Source organism: Brassica napus, chromosome C5, assembly GCF_020379485.1.
Source record: "Brassica napus cultivar Da-Ae chromosome C5, Da-Ae, whole genome shotgun sequence".
NCBI classification, from domain to species: Eukaryota; Viridiplantae; Streptophyta; class Magnoliopsida; order Brassicales; family Brassicaceae; genus Brassica; species Brassica napus.
In genome coordinates this window covers 51,831,801-51,852,432 of record NC_063448.1, presented here as the reverse complement: position 1 = coordinate 51,852,432, position 20,632 = coordinate 51,831,801, and the positions used below count along the sequence as shown (strand labels likewise).

At 40.3% G+C, this 20,632-nt stretch overlaps 5 protein-coding genes and 1 non-coding gene across 7 annotated transcripts; 2 read left to right on the top strand and 4 right to left on the bottom strand.

Moving 5' to 3' along the window:
• Positions 1–1,722: 1,722 nt before the first annotated feature.
• LOC111206283 (transcription factor DIVARICATA) lies at positions 1,723–3,256 on the bottom strand. Of its 2 annotated transcripts, none has more exons than XM_022702811.2 (3): positions 3,037–3,256; positions 2,407–2,800; positions 1,723–2,283 (listed from the first exon to the last, which is right to left on the bottom strand). In XM_022702811.2, exons 2-3 carry the CDS (start codon positions 2,796–2,798, stop codon positions 1,911–1,913), a joined length of 765 nt encoding a protein of 254 aa, XP_022558532.2. In that variant the 5' UTR covers positions 2,799–2,800; positions 3,037–3,256; the 3' UTR covers positions 1,723–1,910. The 2 variants fall into 2 exon arrangements, with proteins under 2 accessions (XP_022558532.2, XP_022558533.2); XM_022702812.2 differs by having other exon boundaries at positions 2,407–2,737; positions 3,037–3,250.
• A 310-nt stretch (positions 3,257–3,566) lies between these two features.
• TRNAR-CCU lies at positions 3,567–3,639 on the top strand. Its single transcript has one exon. It is a non-coding gene; the product is annotated as a tRNA-Arg (tRNA).
• Positions 3,640–3,988: 349 nt separating this feature from the next.
• Positions 3,989–6,654, bottom strand: LOC111206273 (laccase-22-like). The gene is made up of 6 exons (XM_022702783.2): positions 6,494–6,654; positions 6,264–6,415; positions 5,925–6,169; positions 5,513–5,644; positions 4,505–5,434; positions 3,989–4,316 (listed from the first exon to the last, which is right to left on the bottom strand). The coding sequence occupies exons 1-6, from the start codon at positions 6,590–6,592 to the stop codon at positions 4,186–4,188; spliced, it is 1,689 nt and encodes a 562-aa protein (XP_022558504.1). The 5' UTR covers positions 6,593–6,654; the 3' UTR covers positions 3,989–4,185.
• Positions 6,655–8,642: 1,988 nt separating this feature from the next.
• Positions 8,643–10,836, bottom strand: LOC106452538 (probable sugar phosphate/phosphate translocator At3g11320). Its single transcript, XM_013894688.3, has 4 exons — positions 10,067–10,836; positions 9,550–9,653; positions 9,216–9,444; positions 8,643–9,094 (listed from the first exon to the last, which is right to left on the bottom strand). Exons 1-4 carry the CDS (start codon positions 10,511–10,513, stop codon positions 8,948–8,950), a joined length of 927 nt encoding a protein of 308 aa, XP_013750142.1. The 5' UTR covers positions 10,514–10,836; the 3' UTR covers positions 8,643–8,947.
• Positions 10,837–12,588: 1,752 nt separating this feature from the next.
• Positions 12,589–15,498, top strand: LOC106454184. The gene has a single exon (XM_048757608.1). The coding sequence runs from the start codon at positions 12,589–12,591 to the stop codon at positions 15,496–15,498; it is 2,910 nt and encodes a 969-aa protein (XP_048613565.1).
• Positions 15,499–17,844: 2,346 nt separating this feature from the next.
• Positions 17,845–20,518, bottom strand: LOC106452537 (plant intracellular Ras-group-related LRR protein 9). The gene is made up of 3 exons (XM_013894687.3): positions 19,676–20,518; positions 18,816–18,982; positions 17,845–18,730 (listed from the first exon to the last, which is right to left on the bottom strand). Exons 1-3 carry the CDS (start codon positions 20,381–20,383, stop codon positions 18,100–18,102), a joined length of 1,506 nt encoding a protein of 501 aa, XP_013750141.1. The 5' UTR covers positions 20,384–20,518; the 3' UTR covers positions 17,845–18,099.
• Positions 20,519–20,632: the final 114 nt, after the last annotated feature.

The window sequence follows — 20,632 nt, the reverse complement described above, 5'->3', positions numbered from 1 at the left end:
TTTTAGATATAGAATGACCATTTTAAGAAAAAAGAACTCGAAGTATTAATAACTCAATTTTCATGATAAATCTTTTAGCTATTACACAGCATGAATCAGTATACTTTTATTTTTATTTAATTATGCTGATCACTTATATTATCAACTTTAAAGGTGAATCCTGATAATTTCTAAATGATTATCCAACATTCAAATCATCTTATAGGCAGTTTCCATCTTAGAAAATAAAATTAAAATATGGGTCATATATTATCATGCAGCCAGTGCATATCACTATGCTTTATCGTTATTCATACGTGGTTGGGATGTTTTTTCATTTTATTATGATTGCATATATATTTAAAACAAATTTGTTTCAAGTTGCATAATTAATTATGTGGCGAGGACTCTTAGTAGTATTTTGGAGTTTAGACTCGCATGAAATTGTTGAACAAAAAAAAACTCGCATGAAATTCATGCCAGAAAAGGAGACACGCATAAGAATATATAACTGAATAAAACAAGTTGTTTTATAGTATTTGTACATACTTGGTTGAAATACAATACAATGTTCTATTTTTGCTACTTCTGCTGAGATGCTCGATTGTCTAGCCTCTGCCTCTTCTGCTGAGATAGTCTGTTGTTTTGACTGAAAGATGATGGTTCCCTAGTTTGAATTTTTGTTTGTCTTTGTTTTTGTAATTTTAATTGGTTTGTGTAGTTTGCTTTCCATGTTTAGTGTCTTGAATTTCTTTGATCTTCATGGTTTACTAATGGAATTTTACAGATGAAAAAAATCCATACTTTCTGTTCAAAAAAATAAAAAAATAAAAATCCATACTACTGTTCAATAGGTTTGCTGAATATGGTCAGCAACTTAATTATTTGGGAATTTCTTTCGTTTTATTCTCTTGGTGATTTGATTGGGACAACAAATATTTTGGAAACAGCATAAATAAAAATTTACTTATTTTTGTTTTCTTTGTCGAAGTTCTAAAAGTTACACATTTATTTACAAAGTTCAAAAAAAAATCAATGGTCTTCCAAGTGATTTCTTAGTTCATTTATATTTGCTTTCCTTTAATTTTACAAAGAGATAATTTTCTGCAATGATGTGATGAAAATATAATTTTACTAAGTTTACAGAGGTTAACTACTAGGAATTTTATTTCTTAAAATAGTTTTTCAAACTACTGAGCATGGTAAATATGTTCTTAGAACAGCATAGTAAATAAATCATTTTCTTAAGTTTATGTTTAAAGTACACAACAATATATTTTCTAATAATATTGTGACCTATTTTTGTATCCAAATGACACCATTTCATTTAACTCTAAATATATATGTGGGGAGGCAAAGGGGTTGGTGTAATAGATGAGAAGAATGAGATTCTTTGGTCATAAGTGGAAAGCAGACTCAGCCTCTATTGTATACTCATATCAATTGTTTATACCTTCCACCTACACTTACTCAACATTTCCAACCACAACATATATTTTCCCATATTAATTTGTAACTTTAAGTATTAATAATATTCGGGTAAATCCGTGATCTTGTTACTAAAACTATAGAGTTTCCCTCATACAATCTAACCAAAAACATTAAACTTTGAACAAATCTCTCATTTATGTGTGGTGCTGGATCTTCCTAGTCTTGATATTTTTGCATTTAGCTTCATAAAATAAGTTGTGGATGTTATCATAACCCACGTCCTTTTAACAACTATATTAATGTAGCAGAAAAAATGAAACTATAATTTTTAATATAGATTTCGTAAACACAAACAAACACACACTGACGCACATACAACTTCACATTCATGTATAGAAAACAAGATTGTGACACAACGACATATATAAACTTGGGTTTTTCATTACAGATTTACAACGCAACTTCATTAGAACTTTTGAGTTCGGTGATTATATCTTACTTTACGCTCCGTCACTATATGCATTTACTCCAGCAAAGTTAAAGGCAGCATCAAAGGGAACTGATGATGGAGAAAAAGGATTCTGACTCATACACATTAGTCCCTCCTCGGCATTATCATTTTCGATAAACCCTAAATCCGGGAGGGTATCTCTATGATCAGAAAAGGAACGGTTGAGATTGGCAGTTAGAAGATTGCCGGTTGTGATGTCATGGATGCTTGGCCGGCGCTTATCCTTTGCTCCAGAGAGTTGTCTCTGGTAATACTTTTGGGCATGGCTTGCCACTTGCGTTGGGGTCTTAGACACCACGAAGTTTCTCGATATGTTTCTCCAGTCACCTTTCCCGTACTTGAGAAGCCCGAGCAAAAATCTCCTGCAGAGAACAAGAAACAGAGCAATGTAAGCCCTAAAAACAGGGGATGACTTGTGTAACAAGAAACATAGGAAGAGTGACTTGCGTAAAAAGAAACCAATATAGGGCAAAGATTTTCTTAACCTGTGTTCTTCCTCTGTCCAAGGGACTCCTTTCTTTCGATCGTGATCAGATCCTCTGGCTCCATTAGGTCGCTTTCGACACGTGTCTTGGGTAAACCCTAAGGGAGAAGGGTAACCAGGAATGGGGACACGTCCTTCTTCAATATCGAAAACGTCTTCTTCGAGCTTATTGTATTGCTTCATAACATCAAAAACAGTCTTTCCAGGGATCATGGAAGCAATCTTGAACCAGCGATCGGGGGAGTCTTCAGGGTAGATGGCAAGGGCTCGTTCAAACATCTTGTTCTCTTCTTTAGTCCAGATGCTGCTAGGGCTTTGTAAGCTCATCATATCTTGACCAACAAACCGATAATCAGAGATAGGCACGTGAGAGAGTGGTTTCAGAGTCTCCATAGCTAAGAAAAGAAAGAAAAAAAAAGTTTAAACTACAAAAACATCTCAAAAAAGTCCATTTCTGTGTGTGTGTGGATGACTGATGAATGATTTGTGGTATGTCTTAGGAAAATATGGAAGCTTATATTTATATATATATAGGACTAGTTTAATGATAAATAATATTAGGAATCAAAGTGAGGAAAAATGACAAAAGGGAAGGTAAAATCAAGAACCATATACTGAAGGAATCAAGAACCTGATTTGGGTGAGAGATTTCAAGCATATGAAACCGACCCTCGAATCTGGACTGAAGCTTTGAAGAATCAATGAGAATCTGCAAAAGTAAGTCGTCTAAGGAAAACAAAAGACAGCAAAGCCACCAGAAGAGAATAATGAGATTTTGAAGCTGTGATGAGAAGAGTCAGACTCACAAACTGAAGACTCAATTATAATGGACAAGGAGGAAGATTATTATAGAAAGAGTCACTATTAATTTGGGGGCACTGAGGAGAAAAAGGATAGGCTCTTTTGTTTTTTTGTTTTATTAAGTGAAATTTGGCATATTCTGAATGGAGAAAAAGTGAATGGTTAGGTTACCACTCGGATTCTTGCGGTTCATTAGAAAAGATTATTGATTTATTGAAATGACTTTTAGTAATTAAATAGTCGGAATAACACGACAAATGTATTATATCGTCACTCTTTCTTCTGGTCCACCACACGGGTTGACTATGTAATCGACAGATTTATAACTTTACTTAAATAGGTAATGATGTAACCAGACAAGCGCCTGTAGCTCAGTGGATAGAGCGTCTGTTTCCTAAGCAGAAGGCCGTAGGTTCGACCCCTACCTGGCGCGGATTAATGTTAGTTTTATTGTTCAGTGTATCTATGTCGGCCAAGATATTTTTTTCACACAGTGTGACAAATTCAATAGTTAAAGCTCCCACTATCTCTCCATTTAAAGTAATTTTTACTTGTTTGATGTTTAGAAAAGTTACAGATTACTTTCCTTAAACAGAAAAATCCAATAAACTCAACCACCTTTTGTTATTACAGGTCTACCATATTCAAATTTAATCTAAACAAAATATTATATCGCTTTACAGCTGAATCGACATTGCATAACATGTTAATGTTAAACAGATATGGTTACTAGTTAGCTAAGTATAATATGTACACGATTTTAACTAACGTAAACTCTGAAATTAAAAGAAGTCTTGAAATTTCATTTATGTTCCAATCATAAGTTACTTTTTTTTGTACAAACTTAACAAGAACAAAGAGAAAGAAAATATGCAAAAGACCTGAGAAAGTCTTATAACTTTTCAGGCTATTGACTATTTCTTGAATGTACAAGTAAACCAAACGTTTCTCAAAGCTCAACAGGTGAAGAAGATCTCTTTTAGCATTTGGGAAGATCACTTGGAGGCGGTGGAAGTTTTTCATTAGAACCTTTGCCGTCTTCCACAAGAAACGCCATTTTGAGTCCCCAAGAAGTGTGCACTTCCAAGTGACAATGGAAGAACCAAACACCTAACCACATTCAAAATTAGTTTGAAATCACTCAAACAATATATATATATATATATGTTAAAATCGACATTATCATGGACTTCAATTTAAATTAATTGGACATGGATTGATCCTAACATTTTATATATTAATTTATTATTTCTCCAACTACCACTGATGTAGTAACAATATATTTCGAGATTTATTACCTGGATTGTCTGCTATAAACCGAATGGCTGTCCATCCAGCAGTAGGGACACTAACAGTGTTCCTCTCCACCGGATCAACGAGGTTAAACTTCTTAGGATCCATCAACGGATCAAAGTTCCCTAATCCCTTACCAACCACGAAGAAGTTTGATCCATGCAGATGCGTAGGATGGCTCTCTGGTGCAATTACACTTGTCCCTTGGATAACAATTTGTACCGTTGCGTTAAACTCAAGTCTATAGACTTGTGTTCCGTTCTTTGTCTGAAGATTACTCAACGGTATACTCTTATTACCGCCGGTGTAGTCAAACGGCGTCAAGGGTCTCCCGGGAAAATCATCGGTGAAAACGCCTTTGCTTTTGTTGAAATAATGCGCTTGAAGCAAAGCCATCGTTGGCATCACAAAGGTAACATTGTTGATGTCGGCAATGTTCTTGGTTCCGTTAATGCACGTGGCACACGGGTTTACGCCAACTCCTATAGCGAAGAACAGCGAGTGGTCTACCTTTAAAGGAACGTTGGTCGGATAATCGCGCGAGTTTAGGCTTCTTAGAGCATCTGAGAAGTTTTGAGCGATGCTTGTAGCGTTTATTGGAGGAATCTTGGACAAAGTCAAGGATTGTGTTGTGGTTGTTTTGTAACGCAAAAAGGCGGTAGCGGTTGCGTTATTAACGGGGACAACGGTGTCCATGAAGGGAGAAATGGTCATTAAGAAGTTTCCTGTGGGATGATTAGCGGTCAAGATTGCGTTTGCTGTTTGGCCTGGACCTAAGAAAAGCGTTTCGGTATTAAACGGTTTAGTGTAAGATGCGTCCACTTCAACGACGGTTAAGTTGTGTTGTGCGATCTTGAAGAAGAGCTCGTCGTTCACTGCAGCGTTTATGATCCTTAAGAGGTAGCTCTTGCCGGTTTCAACGTGTATTGTGTATCCTGGCGATCGTTTACAAACAAACCAAAATAACCAAACCGGATTAAACCAAATAGCATAATGTTCAGCCTAGTACATACCATGAGAGTTGTTGCAACCGGTGATTGGACCGGTTAGTCCGTTAATGGTGTGAGCGTCTGAGAGATTTGGTGGTAAACCGGATTGTGTTGATTGTTTAATCACATCTTCCACATCTGATTTCCACCATTCACCTGAAAAATTCATCTCACAAAATAAAAAGTTGATTGAAAACAACAAAAAAGTGAAAATAAATTCTATTTTATAAAATTATAAAAAATATTAGATGAATTTATATTGTTATGATTTAGATATAAATCAACAATATACTATGAAAATTATGATTTTTCTTTAAAAAAGTTGTTTATGACATTTATAAAAATATTAAATAATAGGTGAATATTTTATTTTGAATAAGGTCCCCAAAATCTCATGCTCAGCTAGCTAGTAACTAACTAACTATATAAAGCTAACCGAAAACGATGATTTTATCGGTATGAGGCCGAGGAAACGGGTAAGGTACACCGCGTTTCGGAAGTATGACTATAGCACCGTGGACCGTGGCCCTAAGCCACGAGATATGAGCATGCCATAGAAGCGTTCCTCGTTGTCCCGTGAGCGTGAAATTGTATACAAAAGTTCCTCCTGGTTGGACCGGACATTGCGTTATATAAGCTGGGCCATCGGACCATCCTGTCCTTAGCTGTTTCACACCATGCCTGCAAAAAAAGACAAAATGGAGAGATATGTCAAAGATTTGTTTAAACAACTTAGAATACATGGAGTCACTCACTCTTTTTGAGTTGTACCTACCAGTGGATGGTGACGTTGTAACTGACGTTGTTGGTGAGGTTAACAATCACATTATCGTCTTCTCTAGCGTATAGAGTTGGTCCAGGGAACTTTCCATTTATGGTAACTATTGGTTTGGTTGAACAGAGCTTGGTCATGTTCTTCATCACTACCTGTCTCATAAAAGAGAAGATTAAGCTAGTAGTGGATTACTTGTTCTCCAAGAAGACTCGTAAATCTGTAATACTTACATTGAACTTGTAGTGACGAATGTTTGCCTCAGCCAAATATAGCAGAGAGAGAAACACAAGAAGAAAATTTCTAGCACAAGAAAAAGTCATTTCTCTCATCAGCCTTTGCTTGGAACTGAAGTTGTGACGACGAATCTATGAATCTATGAATCTATAAATAAAGGCTGTGTGTGTAGTAATTTTCTAGGTTTCATTATTGAGATTTTTTAACTTTAAAATTACATAAAGAAGAGAAAGCTACATAGAAGATAGAATAATAACACTTTGAATAATAACACTTTGAAGTTTACTTCTCATCTGCAAACTCAAGTTAAGAGAGTAGAGCTACAACAATTCACAAGTAGCTTTCCATGGTGGAACTAGAGCCAAAACATACTCTTATAATATTTCCAACTGTCATCAATTCTCTCTTCGCTTAGATTAGAATCCACCTAATATGGAAGATTCTTGTCAACCTACTCTAATCACTCAGATTCTCAAAAACGAATAAATAGGAAAATCATTAAATATCTCAAAGAAAAGAGATATATTGCTCTAGGTTACTCCCAGCATATTTTAGATATTACCTACAAACACGAAGAAAAGAGAAACTGTTTTACTGAAAAGATAAATAAAGAGTTTTGCTTAATCACACATAAGCAAGAAGTTTAACAGTTAAAAGAGGAAACAAAAAAAAAATCAGTTAAAAGAGGATCTTCATTAGGCAGCAAACAAGTAGAGATCACTGCCTTGTTCAACCTCTTCCAAGAAGTCCAAACGCTCAATACATCCACCAAAAGTATACTCGTATTGCTTGGCTGATGGACTCTCTCTAATCCTCTTGGCCTCTGAGGGGGTTCATATTGGAGTTTCAGTCTCAACATCTTGTAACCAAGACTCTACTAAACCACCAGTGATAAATCCAAATCCAAATCAGTGTCATGTATAAACCCTAAGCAACACCACGAATACTCTGTGGTGTTCAGGTTCGCATGCAGCTTTCACGTTCATAACTTCTTACTATATATAGTATAGACAATAAAACACAGTTAATTTAGTGATTGTTTGGTTTTTTGTGATATGAATATCCTTTTAGCCGCCTGAATAAACTACAATTAAGTTTCAAATCAGAGTTGGAGCGAGTCAAAGCTCTATAACCCTTACGTTTCATAGATACATACAATAGGCCTTTATCATTAGGGGTGGGCACTTTACCCGATATCCGAAGCTGCACCCGAACCCGATCCGAAAAATCCGAACCGAAATCAGAACAGACGTAGCAAAATATCCGAACGGGTATTGAATTAGGAGAGATTGGATATCCGAATCCGAACGGGTAATATCCGAACCCGAATGGATATCCGAAGATAACCGAACATAAGTATAATTAACTTTATATTTCTAGTTTACATCTCTCATTTTATATAAAATATTTATATTCATACTACACATACTTTAAATTCATATGATACACATACAATTACAGAGAAAATAATTTGCTATTCACTTAAAATGCATGTCAAACATTTTATTTCAAGAATTAACAAAAAGTTACATCCAAATTTTAAAAACAATAACCAAATTAATGTATTTTTAGTTTCAAAATGTTATGTCCAAATCTATTAACCATTCAATCTATTAAAAATAAAAAATTAGTTAAGTGAAAGTTATATTTTTAAATACAAAAAATTCAAGAAATGAAAAATTTAATATATATTTTTTCAAAATCTAAATATCCGAATTCGATCCGAAATAACCGAATCCAAACTAAAAATATCTGAACCCGACCCGAAGTTCAGAAATACCCGAACGGGTTCTACATCTCTATACCGAAATACCCGAAAATCTGAAATACCCGATCCGAACCCGAACGGGTACCCGAACGCCCATCCCTATTTATCATTGTGTGGCTGGACCATTATAGTCAGTATGCTCTTGTTCTCTGGAAAAGACTGAAGTGTAATTGGTTTGGCAAGACAAAACATTGTTGCAGAAGAATATGAGACTAGAAGAATATGAGACTAGTCTTGTCCGGTGTCATTTGTCTTGAATAATCCTAATCAACATAAGATAAGGCCAATTCTATTATATGTTTGAAATGGAAACTCTGACTTGAGATGCAGAATCCAGTGAAACTACAGAACATAAAGTCGTCTGATTCACAGACAGGTGAAAGAAAAAAGCCATTCGTCTTTTCCATTAATTAATCAGTGTTTGTAAATTGTTGATATCACAAAACTAGATTTTAAAAGAATCGACAAAAAATAAGAAAAGCTAAATCCAAGTTACTCTTGGTACAACCTATGACAAAAGCTGTAGAAAACACAATAACAAAAAGAGCAAAGAAGGGGAAAAAAATATCACGTATTTGTCATCAAGTCCTCTAAATGATAGCTTGTTGGAACTCTGATCCTTTGATGCTTGGTCCCAAGATGCTGTGTTTAAGGTTTCTTGTTCACAGTAAAAAGAAACTTCTCATTTGCTTCGTTTCTTGGCTTCACTGTAGAGGATAACTCCGCAGACAGTGAGCGAGTAACCCAACATTCCAGTCACTGAGACAGGGTTCTTGAATATTAGGATCGAAACCACCACCGCTACTGCACCTTTGGCGTTTCCTAGCACCTGTCATAGAGAAATTCATTAACTCACTTATAGCTGATAACATGTGGTCACGCACAGAACGGCTTCATATGATAGAAATGATGCCAATTTAGACAAATGTGTAGAAGAGATGTGTTGTTACCTGCAGAGTCAGAGCGCTGGTGTGTTTGGTGACTAAGAAATTGGTCAAGTTGACGAAATAAGCGAGAGCAGAATTGAAAAGCAGATACCAAACGATTCTAAAATCGTCTCTGGCAAGTGCAATAGTGATGCCAACAACGTTCTTCTCCATGATAAGGGTAGCAGGAAGAAGGAACACAACAGCTATGGGAGCCATGTAAAGGAGGAGATTCATGGAGTTTAGCTTCTCCCTTCAAACACAAAATTTCAGTAAAAACACTTTCAACACCACTCTTACCAAAATACAGACTTATCAAAAAAGATAAATCTTCATCAAAGAAGATATTATCTCTTACCCTTCTGAAGATAGCAAAATCCCTTGGAGAACTGATTTAAGCGCTCTCGCAGCTGTGGCTGCAATGCACATAATGAATCCAAAGAGGTGGAAACTTGGTTCACCCTGACCAATACATCAAAAAAACGAGAAAAGAAATAAGACAGAGAGAATCAACTCAATCCAGATACTGAAGCTCAAAAGTGAAACCAAACAGATCCCAAGGGTAAGCATACGCTGCACACAAACAAGAAAAGCTTCTCTTCTAAATAAAACTTTTGCACATCATATCATTGAGTAAGAGTAAGGAAGTTAACAGAAATCAACAATCCCAAAAGTTCCCTAAGATGAAACGTAAACTAAGATTTCTATCAAACATCCAAATATGAATGAAACCAATCAGATTCAAGCTCGTAATCCTTCTCTACTACTCCTAGAGCACTTCAAAACAGTAAAGCTACAGACTTTCATCACCCCAAAAAAAAAAAAAAACAAATCAAAAGTTCACATTTTTAATTTATTTCGAAAGTAATAATTACCCCACTGGCAATGACAACACCGGTAACAACAGGGACGAGCGTGACATAAGTCAACCAAGCCTCCCTCTTAAGCGTTATCAAATACGCAAACACGGCCGTGAAAAACGGCGTCGTGGCGCCGATCGCCTGGTTAAACGAGACCGGAAGGAACCGGAGGGAGATGTTCCCGAACACCACCGACACGCAGAAAACGAGGCTCAGCGCCGCGATCTTGAGGAACTGGACGCGGGATCGGACCGTCTGCATAGGGACCATCTTCATCCACGCGATGGCCACGTAGCTGAGCAGCGAGCACGCCGTCATGTGGCACATGGTGAGGAAGATCGGGTACTTGAACCCGTAGTTGCTCAGCAGGTACTTGTTCAGCAGCAGGACTCCGATGTTCGACGAGTACCACGACGCCACGAGCCCGATTGTGAAGAACCTGCCGTTCGCCGCCATCTTCATCCTTTTGAAACCGACCGAATCTGATCGATTCGATTATTAATTAGGTCGAAGAAGAAGAGAGATTTTTGTATTGGTTAGAGCTGCAGCAACGGGACCCCTCTTCTTCTTCTTCTTCTTCTTCTTCTTCGTCTCGTCTCTCTGTTTGCAGTTTCATATGAGAGTTTTAATGTATATTTTTATATAAGCTTTCTCTCACTGGATACCAGTTTCCGTAAGTATTTAATTCTTCAATAAATGCATTCATAAATTAAAAGGAATTGTTTATTGATTACTCGAATAATAATCAAAGTGGTCATGGATCATATGTGTATGAACCAAGGAAAGGAACCTCTGACTTTTTACTAGTTTTTGTACTTCTTCCACTGTTAATGTATGTATCAAAATAAAATAATAATTCAGGGCGCTTTCAGTTTACAGTGTTTTGGTTTTGAGTTTATTATAATGACAGCTTGTGATATATGTAACGATGATTTCTAAGTTAGCATGGTTTCAGAGTTCAATATATACAATTTAGTTTAATTGGTCCGAAGTTGGCCCATTGATCATCTCATCTGAATAACTAGTGACCATCTGAGGAACGCTAGAAACAAATAAAAAAAAGAACGAAGAAGAATAAAATTAAAAGAATGAGTAAGAATGATTGTTCCTCCTCAAAAGTAATGAGAAATAATTTTATTTTGTTATTCTCTACAAAAAAAAAGGAATGATAAGGAATAGAAAAAAAAATTTAATTTCTTATGAATGGTGTATTTTTATGGAAACCATAAGGAATTGAATGTTCATTCTCATTCCTTTGGTCACCAATCACAGTCTCTCACAACGATAACTGGAAGATTTTTTTTTTGTTACATAATTGAAAGAAATCCTACATAATTTATAAGATAAATGGATCAATCCACTTATCGACCGATTGGTTTTGGCTGGATGCTCATCTAAGTTAACATTTTGTACATCTCTATGCTTCAAACTCACTAAACTGTATGGTAAAAGGATTTAAATAGTTAATAGACAATGCAGACCAAAGTATAGATTAGTTGCAGATAAGTGGTTGAAATGTCAATCGTAAGATTTTTTAAAGTATCCACGCTTATTAAAAATTTAATAAATGTTTATAATTTAATTTATTTTTTACTTTATTATACACTTACCAATAACTTTCCACCAATGAAATTTAATCAATTCAAATATTTCCAATTAATGTTCCTAAAAATATAAAAAAGTACCTTAACAATATAGAAAATCTATCTTTGTGGAACAAAAAAAAAATCTAAAACATCTTATTTTCGGGAACGGATGTAGTATTTATTAATTTATCTATTCAGATATTCGTTTATAGTAAAATAAGAGTTTTCTTTTTTTTGGTAATATTATACGACTTTGTGGTGATACACCAATAAGACACCATCTTGTCTATGAAAACGTGTTTTAGGGGTCATCAAGTGGAATATCATCCGTTTATGCCACGCACTAGGCACGACCTTTTTGTCTATTGACTTAACAAAACGCGCTCAAACTTATTATTCACCGACGATAAACTGATTCCCTCGGAATAAACCACTAAGGTCGGTGAAAATAATGTTCAGTTTAGTGCTGTTGTGCGCCCACTATATCAGACCAAAGAGGTATATAGCATCAGGAGAGAGAATCACCATTGTGTTATGTATGAGGCACGTAGGCCGCCTATTGTTTACCAATACCGCAGGAGAGGCCCAAGTCAGAGGAAGGGAGGGAACGCACGTGTGATCGATTCGGAAAAGATCTAGAGCAACACGTGAGAAGGAATAAAGATCTAGCGAGGAGGATCGTTAGTAACAACCTGGAGAGAGAGAATACATGGGAAGACGTGACGTGTAGATTCCTTTAAGCTTTCTATATATGTTAAGAGAGAATAAGAGTTTGTTATCGAGTGTGAAGGTCGATCATTTTGTGAGGAGAGAGAGTACTTCTTTAGTAAAACTCTAAACGTTGTATTACTTGTTCTTGAAGGAATTACATTGCAGTTTCTACAAGTCTAAGTTTTACATACTAGTCGTATCAAATTTGGTATCAGAGCAAGACGAACCTGGACGTTTGCGATGGCACCGAGAAAACCTGAGGACAAAGCGGTGGAGCAGATCCAACGTGACGATGAACGTTTGATCGCCATGGAGGGGAAGCTGTCCACGCTGGAGGAACGAATGGAGGCGAAGATGACCGAGATGATGAAGCTGCTCACCATGGGTTTTGAGAAGCTCGACCTGAGGAAGGACGATCAGATCGGGGGGGAAGTCCGGCGAGATGCAGGGCTGGTTACCTCAGGTGTGATCTCCAACCCAGGCGAGCCGATCAAGCCAAAGGTGTATCACGGAGAAGGATCTGGAAAGGGAGTCATGGAGGAACCGCGAAACTTGTTCGGAGCAAGGTTTGCGGGAGACTATGGACCATCATCAGGATCTGTCACGACACAACCACCGCCGTGGGGGGTGTTGGAGGGCAGAGAAGGATCGATGATTCGTCGGATGGAGATTCCGTTGTTCGACGGCGAAAGCGCGGAGAGTTGGGTGCTTCGCGTCGAGCAATACTTTGAGCTGGGAGATTTTACGGAGGAAGAAAAATTGAGAGCGGTGAGGATGAGTTTTACGGGAGAGGCGCTGCCGTGGTATCGATGGGAGCGTAGTCGAAACCCATTCCTCAGTTGGGAACAAATGAAGGTACAGGTGCTAGAGCAGTTCTCGCCGGCGCAAGACACCAGTATCGGCGAGCGACTCCTCAGCCTACGCCAGACGGGAACGGCGCGAGCATTTCGGCGCGATTTCATCGCGTTAGCGTCTAACGCGCCCGAGATCCCCAACCCAATCCTGGAGATGGCTTTCCTGAATGGGCTCAAACCTAAGATCAAGGCGGGGGTAAAGATGATGGAGCCACGAGGGTTACAGAGGATGATGGATGTGGTGATTTTGGTGGAAGATTGGTCCGTCGGAGAAACACCGGAAGAGACAGAAGGAATTGAGCGAGGAGGCCGTTCATCTAATGGACGATTTCAGGCCCAACAAGGGAAACCGGCCCAACAAACGGTACAAGGACTGAACCCACAAAAGGGTCGGCCCGGTTCAATCACAACGCCGTTGAACAATGCCTCGAACCCGAAACCTAGTCACAACCGTCTGAAGGCTCCTTTCCGTCGTTTAACACCGGCGGAGGTGGCAAAATGGAAAGCGGAGGGTCTCTGCTACCAGTGTGATGAAAAATATAGTTGGAATCACAAATGTCAGAAGGCAGAGTTGGTAGTGATGATGGTGTTGGAAGATGGTACTGAGATTGATGTTTCAAATTGTTCGGTGGAATTGGAGGAAGAAGAGACGACGGAGAGTGTTGAGATGACGGAGATTTCACTAAACTCTTTAGTCGGAATCTCGTCACCGCGTACTATCAAGCTACGGGGAACTGTGAAGAACAAAGAAGTAGTGGTACTGATAGACAGCGGAGCGTCCCACAATTTCATATCCAAGGCAGTGGTGGAGGAGTTGAAGTTAGCAACTGATACCACGCGGGGCTACAATGTACTCACCGCCGGTGGTATCACGATCAGGGGAGATGGGCTTTGCGATGACCTTGAGCTGAAGTTGCAGGGTTGCACGATCGTTTCAAGCTTTTTACCATTGGAGTTGGGAAGTGCCGACGTAATTTTGGGAATGCAGTGGCTTGAGACATTAGGCGACATGAAGGTTAACTGGAAGCTACAAACCATCAAATTCAAAATTGAGGGAGCGAAGTATACAATGCGAGGAGACCCTAGCCTTTGTTGTTCTGCGGCATCTCTCAAGTCCATTTTGAAGTCAATCCAACATGACGGAGAAGCAATGTTGGTCGAGTATAATGGAGCACAGTTGGTGGAAGGCTCGCAAGGAGACGTGACTACGGTTCCACCTCCGTTACAGAACATGTTGGAAGAATATAGAGACATCTTTGCGGAGCCTGAAGGGCTACCACCATCACGGGGAAGAGAACATGCGATAGTGCTGAAAAACGATGCTGACCCCGTGAGTGTGCGACCCTTCCGGTACCCGCAAGCACAGCGAGAGGAGATAGAGAAGCATGTAGCTGCAATGCTCGCAGCAGGAATTATCAGGGATAGCAACAGTCCGTTCTCCAGTCCGGTCCTGTTGGTCAAAAAGAAAGATGGAAGTTGGAGGTTTTGCGTGGATTACCGAGCTTTGAATAAAGCGACTATTGCTGATTGTTATCTCATTCCCATGATAGATCAGCTGCTAGACGAGTTACAAGGAGCGTTGGTGTTTTCCAAATTGGATTTGAAGTCAGGCTACCACCAAATCTTGGTAAAGGCGGAGGAGGTGCAGAAGACGGCGTTTCGCACTCATGATGGGCATTATGAATTCCTTGTAATACCCTTTGGGTTGTCCAACGCGCCAGCTACATTCCAATCACTTATGAACGAGGTGTTCCGAAGCTATTTGAGGAAGTTTGTCCTAGTGTTCTTTGACGACATTCTTGTTTACAGTCGGTCAGAAGAGGAACACAAAGAGCATCTGAAAGCGGTGTTGGAGGTGTTAAGGACTCACAAGCTCTACGCTAACAGAAAAAAATGTGAGTTTGGGAGTTCAAGTATCGAATATTTGGGACATATCATCTCCAAAGATGGTGTCGCAGCAGATGAGGGGAAGATACGTGCGATGGTGGAATCGGTGGAGCCTAAGACAGTGAAGGAGTTGCGGGGGTTTCTTGGCCTCACTGGTTACTATAGGAAGTTCGTGCAAGGATATGGAGACAGTGCACGGCTACTGACTACCTTACTGCGTAAAGATCAGTTCAAATGGTCACTAGAGGCAGTCGGGGCTTTTCAACAGCTGAAGAACGCCATGTCCACGGTTCCGGTCCTCGCGTTACCAGACTTCTCGGAGGTGTTTGTCATCGAATCTGACGCGTCTGGTGTAGGGTTGGGGGCAGTATTGATGCAGAGGCAGAGACCCATTGCCTATTTCAGTTAAGCATTGACAGAGAGACAGCGGTTGAAATCAGTATACGAAAGGGAGTTGATGGCAATAGTGTTTGCCATACAGAAATGGAGACACTACTTGTTGGGAAGGAAATTCATTGTGAGGACTGACCAAAAAAGTTTGAAGTTCTTGTTGGAGCAACGTGAGATTAATATGGAGTATCAGCGTTGGTTGATGAAGATCTTGGGGTTTGATTTCGACATTCATTACAAACCAGGATTGGAGAATAAAGCCGCTGACGCACTATCATGAAAGAACCCGGTGTCTGAGCTGTTTGCTGTGACAGTACCAGTAGCAATACAAATGGAGGAGGTGGGATCTGAAGTGGAAAAGGATCCAGAGTTGGCTAAGATCATGCAGGAGCTCCGACAAGACCCCACTCAGCACCCTGATTATCAGTTGGTACAAGGGAGGTTATTGAGGCAAGGGAAACTAGTCATTCCTAAGGCGTCGCCAATGATTAGTGTGATCTTACGGGAGTATCATGACAGTAAGTTTGGAGGCCATGGAGGGGTTCTCAAGACGCAGAAACGGATTGGCGCGTTATTCTTTTGGCCGGGAATGATGTCGGATATCAGGAAGTACGTGGCGGCTTGTCAGACGTGCCAACGCTACAAGTATTCTACACTTGCACCTGGAGGATTACTCCAACCCTTACCCATCCCAAACAGCATTTGGGAGGACATCTCCTTGGATTTTATTGAGGGATTACCCAAATCTGAGGGCGTCAACACCATTCTCGTAGTCGTGGATCGCCTGTCGAAGTACGCTCACTTCCTCAGTCTCAAACATCCGTTCACCGCAGTAGACGTAGCGCTGTTGTTTGTGCAAGAGGTAGTAAGGCTTCATGGGTTTCCAAGGACAATCGTTTCTGATAGAGACAGGATCTTCACGGGTCAGTTTTGGAAGGAACTATTCCGTCTGTCAGGAACTAACCTCTGCTTCTCAACGGCTTATCACCCTCAGTCTGATGGCCAGACGGAGGTGACAAACAGGGGTTTGGAGACGTACCTCCGATGTTTCGCAGGAGAAAAACCAAGGACATGGGCGCAGTATCTTCCTTGGGCTGAGTTCAGCTACAACACCTCATTCCACTCGGCGATTCAGATGTCACCATTCAAGGCTGTTTATGGTCGGGAACCTACGTCGTTAGTACGTTACGAGAACGGTTCAACTAACAACGCCGACCTTGAATCACGCTTGAAAGAAAGGGACGACACTCTGGTCCTGCTTAAACAGCAGTTGTTACGTGCTCAGCAGACTATGAAGGCCCGAGCTGATGAGCACCGGAGAGAGGTGGAGTTTCAAGAAGGGGATATGGTCTTTCTCAAACTCCGTCCTTATCGACAGCGTTCGTTGGCCAGGCATGTCAATGAGAAGCTATCAGCACGCTTTTATGGTCCTTACAAAGTTGCTGCAAGGGTCGGCAAGGTTGCTTACCGTTTACATCTACCTCCGGAGGCACGTATTCATCCTACGTTCCACGTATCGCAGCTGAAGAAGGCAATTGGAGACTCGATAAGTCCGGCCACTATTCCACCTCAACTCACGTCTGAGGGGATCTTGGACACTGTACCTGAGGCAGTACTGGCACATCGCGTTAATGAAACGACAGGCCATGAGGAGTTGCTGATTAAGTGGGTAGGACTTTCTGATGCTGACTGCACTTGGGAATGGAAGAGCTTGATCGAGAAGCAATTTCCTGAGCTTGACCTTGAGGACAAGGTCAGTTTGAATGGGAGGGGTAATGTTATGTATGAGGCACGTAGGCCGCCTATTGTTTACCAATACCGCAGGAGAGGCCCAAGTCAGAGGAAGGGAGGGAACGCACGTGTGATCGATTCGGAAAAGATCTAAAGCAACACGTGAGAAGGAATAAAGATCTAGCGAGGAGGATCGTTAGTAACAACCAGGAGAGAGAGAATACATGGGAAGACGTGACATGTAGATTCCTTTAAGCTTTCTATATATGTTAAGAGAGAATAAGAGTTTGTTATCGAGTGTGAAGGTCGATCATTTTGTGAGGAGAGAGAGTACTTCTTTAGTAAAACTCTAAACGTTGTATTACTTGTTCTTGAAGGAATTACATTGCAGTTTCTAGAAGTCTAAGTTTTACATACTAGTCGTATCACATTGCCATGTCTATGGAAAGATCAACGTATCCAAGACGCATTCTACACAATCAACCTTTTGCACATAACTGGTAGAAACAGAACTAAGTAGATTGTGTCATGTTTCTCATATACTATTAGATTGGAGTCATTACACTTTTAACTTTGATGTTAATATTCATACAATCATAACAAAACCAATCAAAAGAAAGCTCAAAAACAGAACTCAGTTAAACTCCTTTGGAGCTTTTTATTAACCAACAAAACATAAGCAAAATCCGTGAAGGTTTGATTTTAAAGTATGAACCTAAAGTTAAATGACAGGGCATAACCTATCAGAAAGAATCAAAATGGTAAACAAGTAAAGAGTCCTTCATTATATACTCTAATGAGAGAGGGAGAAAAGGAGACAAAACCAGCCGAAAGGAGCAGCACCATCTCTTTGGAATCAAAGAGTTATTCGAAGTCAAAAGCCACACATTCATAGCTTCTGCTCAAGGTAAGAGTCTCGAGGAGAACCCGATCCCAGATACTCTGAAACATCTGTGACATACGTTTTCAGCTTGGATGTTGTTCTCGTGAGCCACCCGGCGTTTGCCTGCTCCATCTCCTCCTCCATTTTCCTCTTCTCCTCTACTTCAAACATACTTATCCTTCTCTTTCCCATATACATCTTCACCACTTCTGCACCTTCCTTCACCACTTCCTCCGGTGGGACCACGAGCGGGTTCTGGCTCACATTCAGTTTCGTCAGGCTTTCCAGTGAGCCGAAAGTGTCAGGGAGGGCGTGGATCTGGTTGTTGCTCAAGTCGAGCTCTTGGAGATTTATGAGGTCGCCGAATGAAATAGGGAGCTCGATGAGATCGCTGAAGTTACTGCTTAGGTTTAAGTACTCGAGGTTTGCGAGCAAACAGAAAGAATCAGGAAGACCGTGGAGCTCGTTGAAGTGGGCGTCGAGGTACGTTAGGGATATCATTTCGCCTATGCTGCTCGGGAAGGATCGGATCTTGTTGTATTGGATCATTAGCTTCTCTAGATTCACTAGCTCGGACCCGATGTTGGTTGGTAAGTAGGTGAGACGGTTGAAGCTCACGTCCAAGATAACCAACGACCTGAGAGTTTGATGTAAGAAGTAGTTAAAGTGGATTTAAAAAAAAAAATGAAAACTTGACAAAGTGAGAGTTATTTATTACGTACCCACAACGGCAGATGGAATCAGGCAAGACGGTGAGCTTGTTAGTCGAGACATTCAGAATTTTCAGTTTGGACAGGAGGCCGATAGAGTCTGGTAAAGTCTCCAGAATATTCCCGGAGACATTTAATTCAACAAGATCATGCAGTCCCGCTATTGAATCAGGAATAGCCTGTTGGACAGTGGTAAGACAAGTAAAACACAGAAACTGAGCTTTTGGAGAACTCATTATGTATCACTAATAAAATCAAGAAAATTAATGTAGCTTGAGCCATAGAATATAACTCAGAACAATCAAAGAAAACATATAGCATGGACATCAGCAGTATTCGTTTGCAAAACGTGAATAATTAACCCATTAGGCCATACCTGAAGCATAACATATTGAACACAGGTTTTACACTCTCAAAGACAGACGATATCAATGATGGCAGAACCAAAACAAGCAAATGGGTAGAATCTCTTTAAAACTACACCAGGCTAGACATCATTTCTTCCAAAATCTCAGAACGCAAAACCAAAACAAAAACACATATGCCGTAATCTCTTAAATTCCACATTATTGATACAACATGTAGTTGCACTTCTTTGCCATCCAGAAAAACCAAGAACAGATTCAAGACAATGTAGCAGATTATGAATGACATAAGAATAAGACATTGTTCTTCACTCAATAGAGTAAGGCCAGATCTTGTGATCTCTCACTATCTTTTACTCTTACACTACACTAAAGATTACTATATTCCCAAACCATACAGAATCTTAAATCAAAGTTGCATACTTTAACAAGAACAGAGTCACGACTCACCCTTTAAACAACAATGTAGCAGATTGTGATTACAGAAAGGAAAAAAAAAAGGGTAACCTGGAGCTGATTGTTGGAGAGATCAAGAACAAGCAACCCTTGGATCCTCCCAAACGCTTCAGGGAGCAACCTCAGCTTCCTCCCAGACAAATCCACACGCTCCACCGGATTATCCAACGCGTGCTGCAGTATCCCAACAACCTCCTCATTAACCTCCACCGCCGCCGCAACGCCCTCCTCACCCCCCACCACCTCAGATTCATAAATCCTCACCAGCCTCTCCTCCGCTTCCTTCAACAGCTTCTCATACGAATCATGAACCTCGTCCAATTTCAAAATCGACTCACACACAGTCTTATCCTTCCCCATCTCTTCCTTCTTCTTCTCCTCATCCTCGTCCTTCCCCTCCGTCGAAGCAGCAGCATCGTTGATCGCGATGTCGTTAAGCGATTCGGATAGAACCCCCTCGATCTCCGTGAGCTTGGCGCGCGCCTTGTCCACGGACTCGTGATCGGGCCTGGGCCCGAGGGTGCGGAGGATGGATCGGGTCTGGGCCACGTCGGAGATGGCTTTGGTCATGGAGGCGAGGACGGATGGATGCCCCAAGTGAGGCATCTGGGTGACGATCTCGATCGGCTGCTCGACATCGAAGGCGGGAGCGGAGGAGGAGGAGGAAGGGGAAGATGATTTGGTGGCGGTGAAGGAAGGGAGACGAGACAAGACGTAGGAGAGGACGGGGAACTTGTTAGGGTTAGGATCTGCCGCCATTGTTGTGGTGATGATTGGATCTGAATCGGGGAATGAATGAGATGATGAAGATGATGATGCTTGGGTCTCACGCTATCTTGTGTTTGCTTGCCTCTTATCTCTCTGCTGGTATCTGGTGCCGAGTCGCCACGTGTAAGCGAATGTTGCTGACTGGATGTTATCGTTATTAGAGCATCCCTTTAGTGAACCCGGGGTTCACAAAGTATTTTTTTCTTATATTTTTTTTCTGTTTGATTTTGTTTTTTTTTT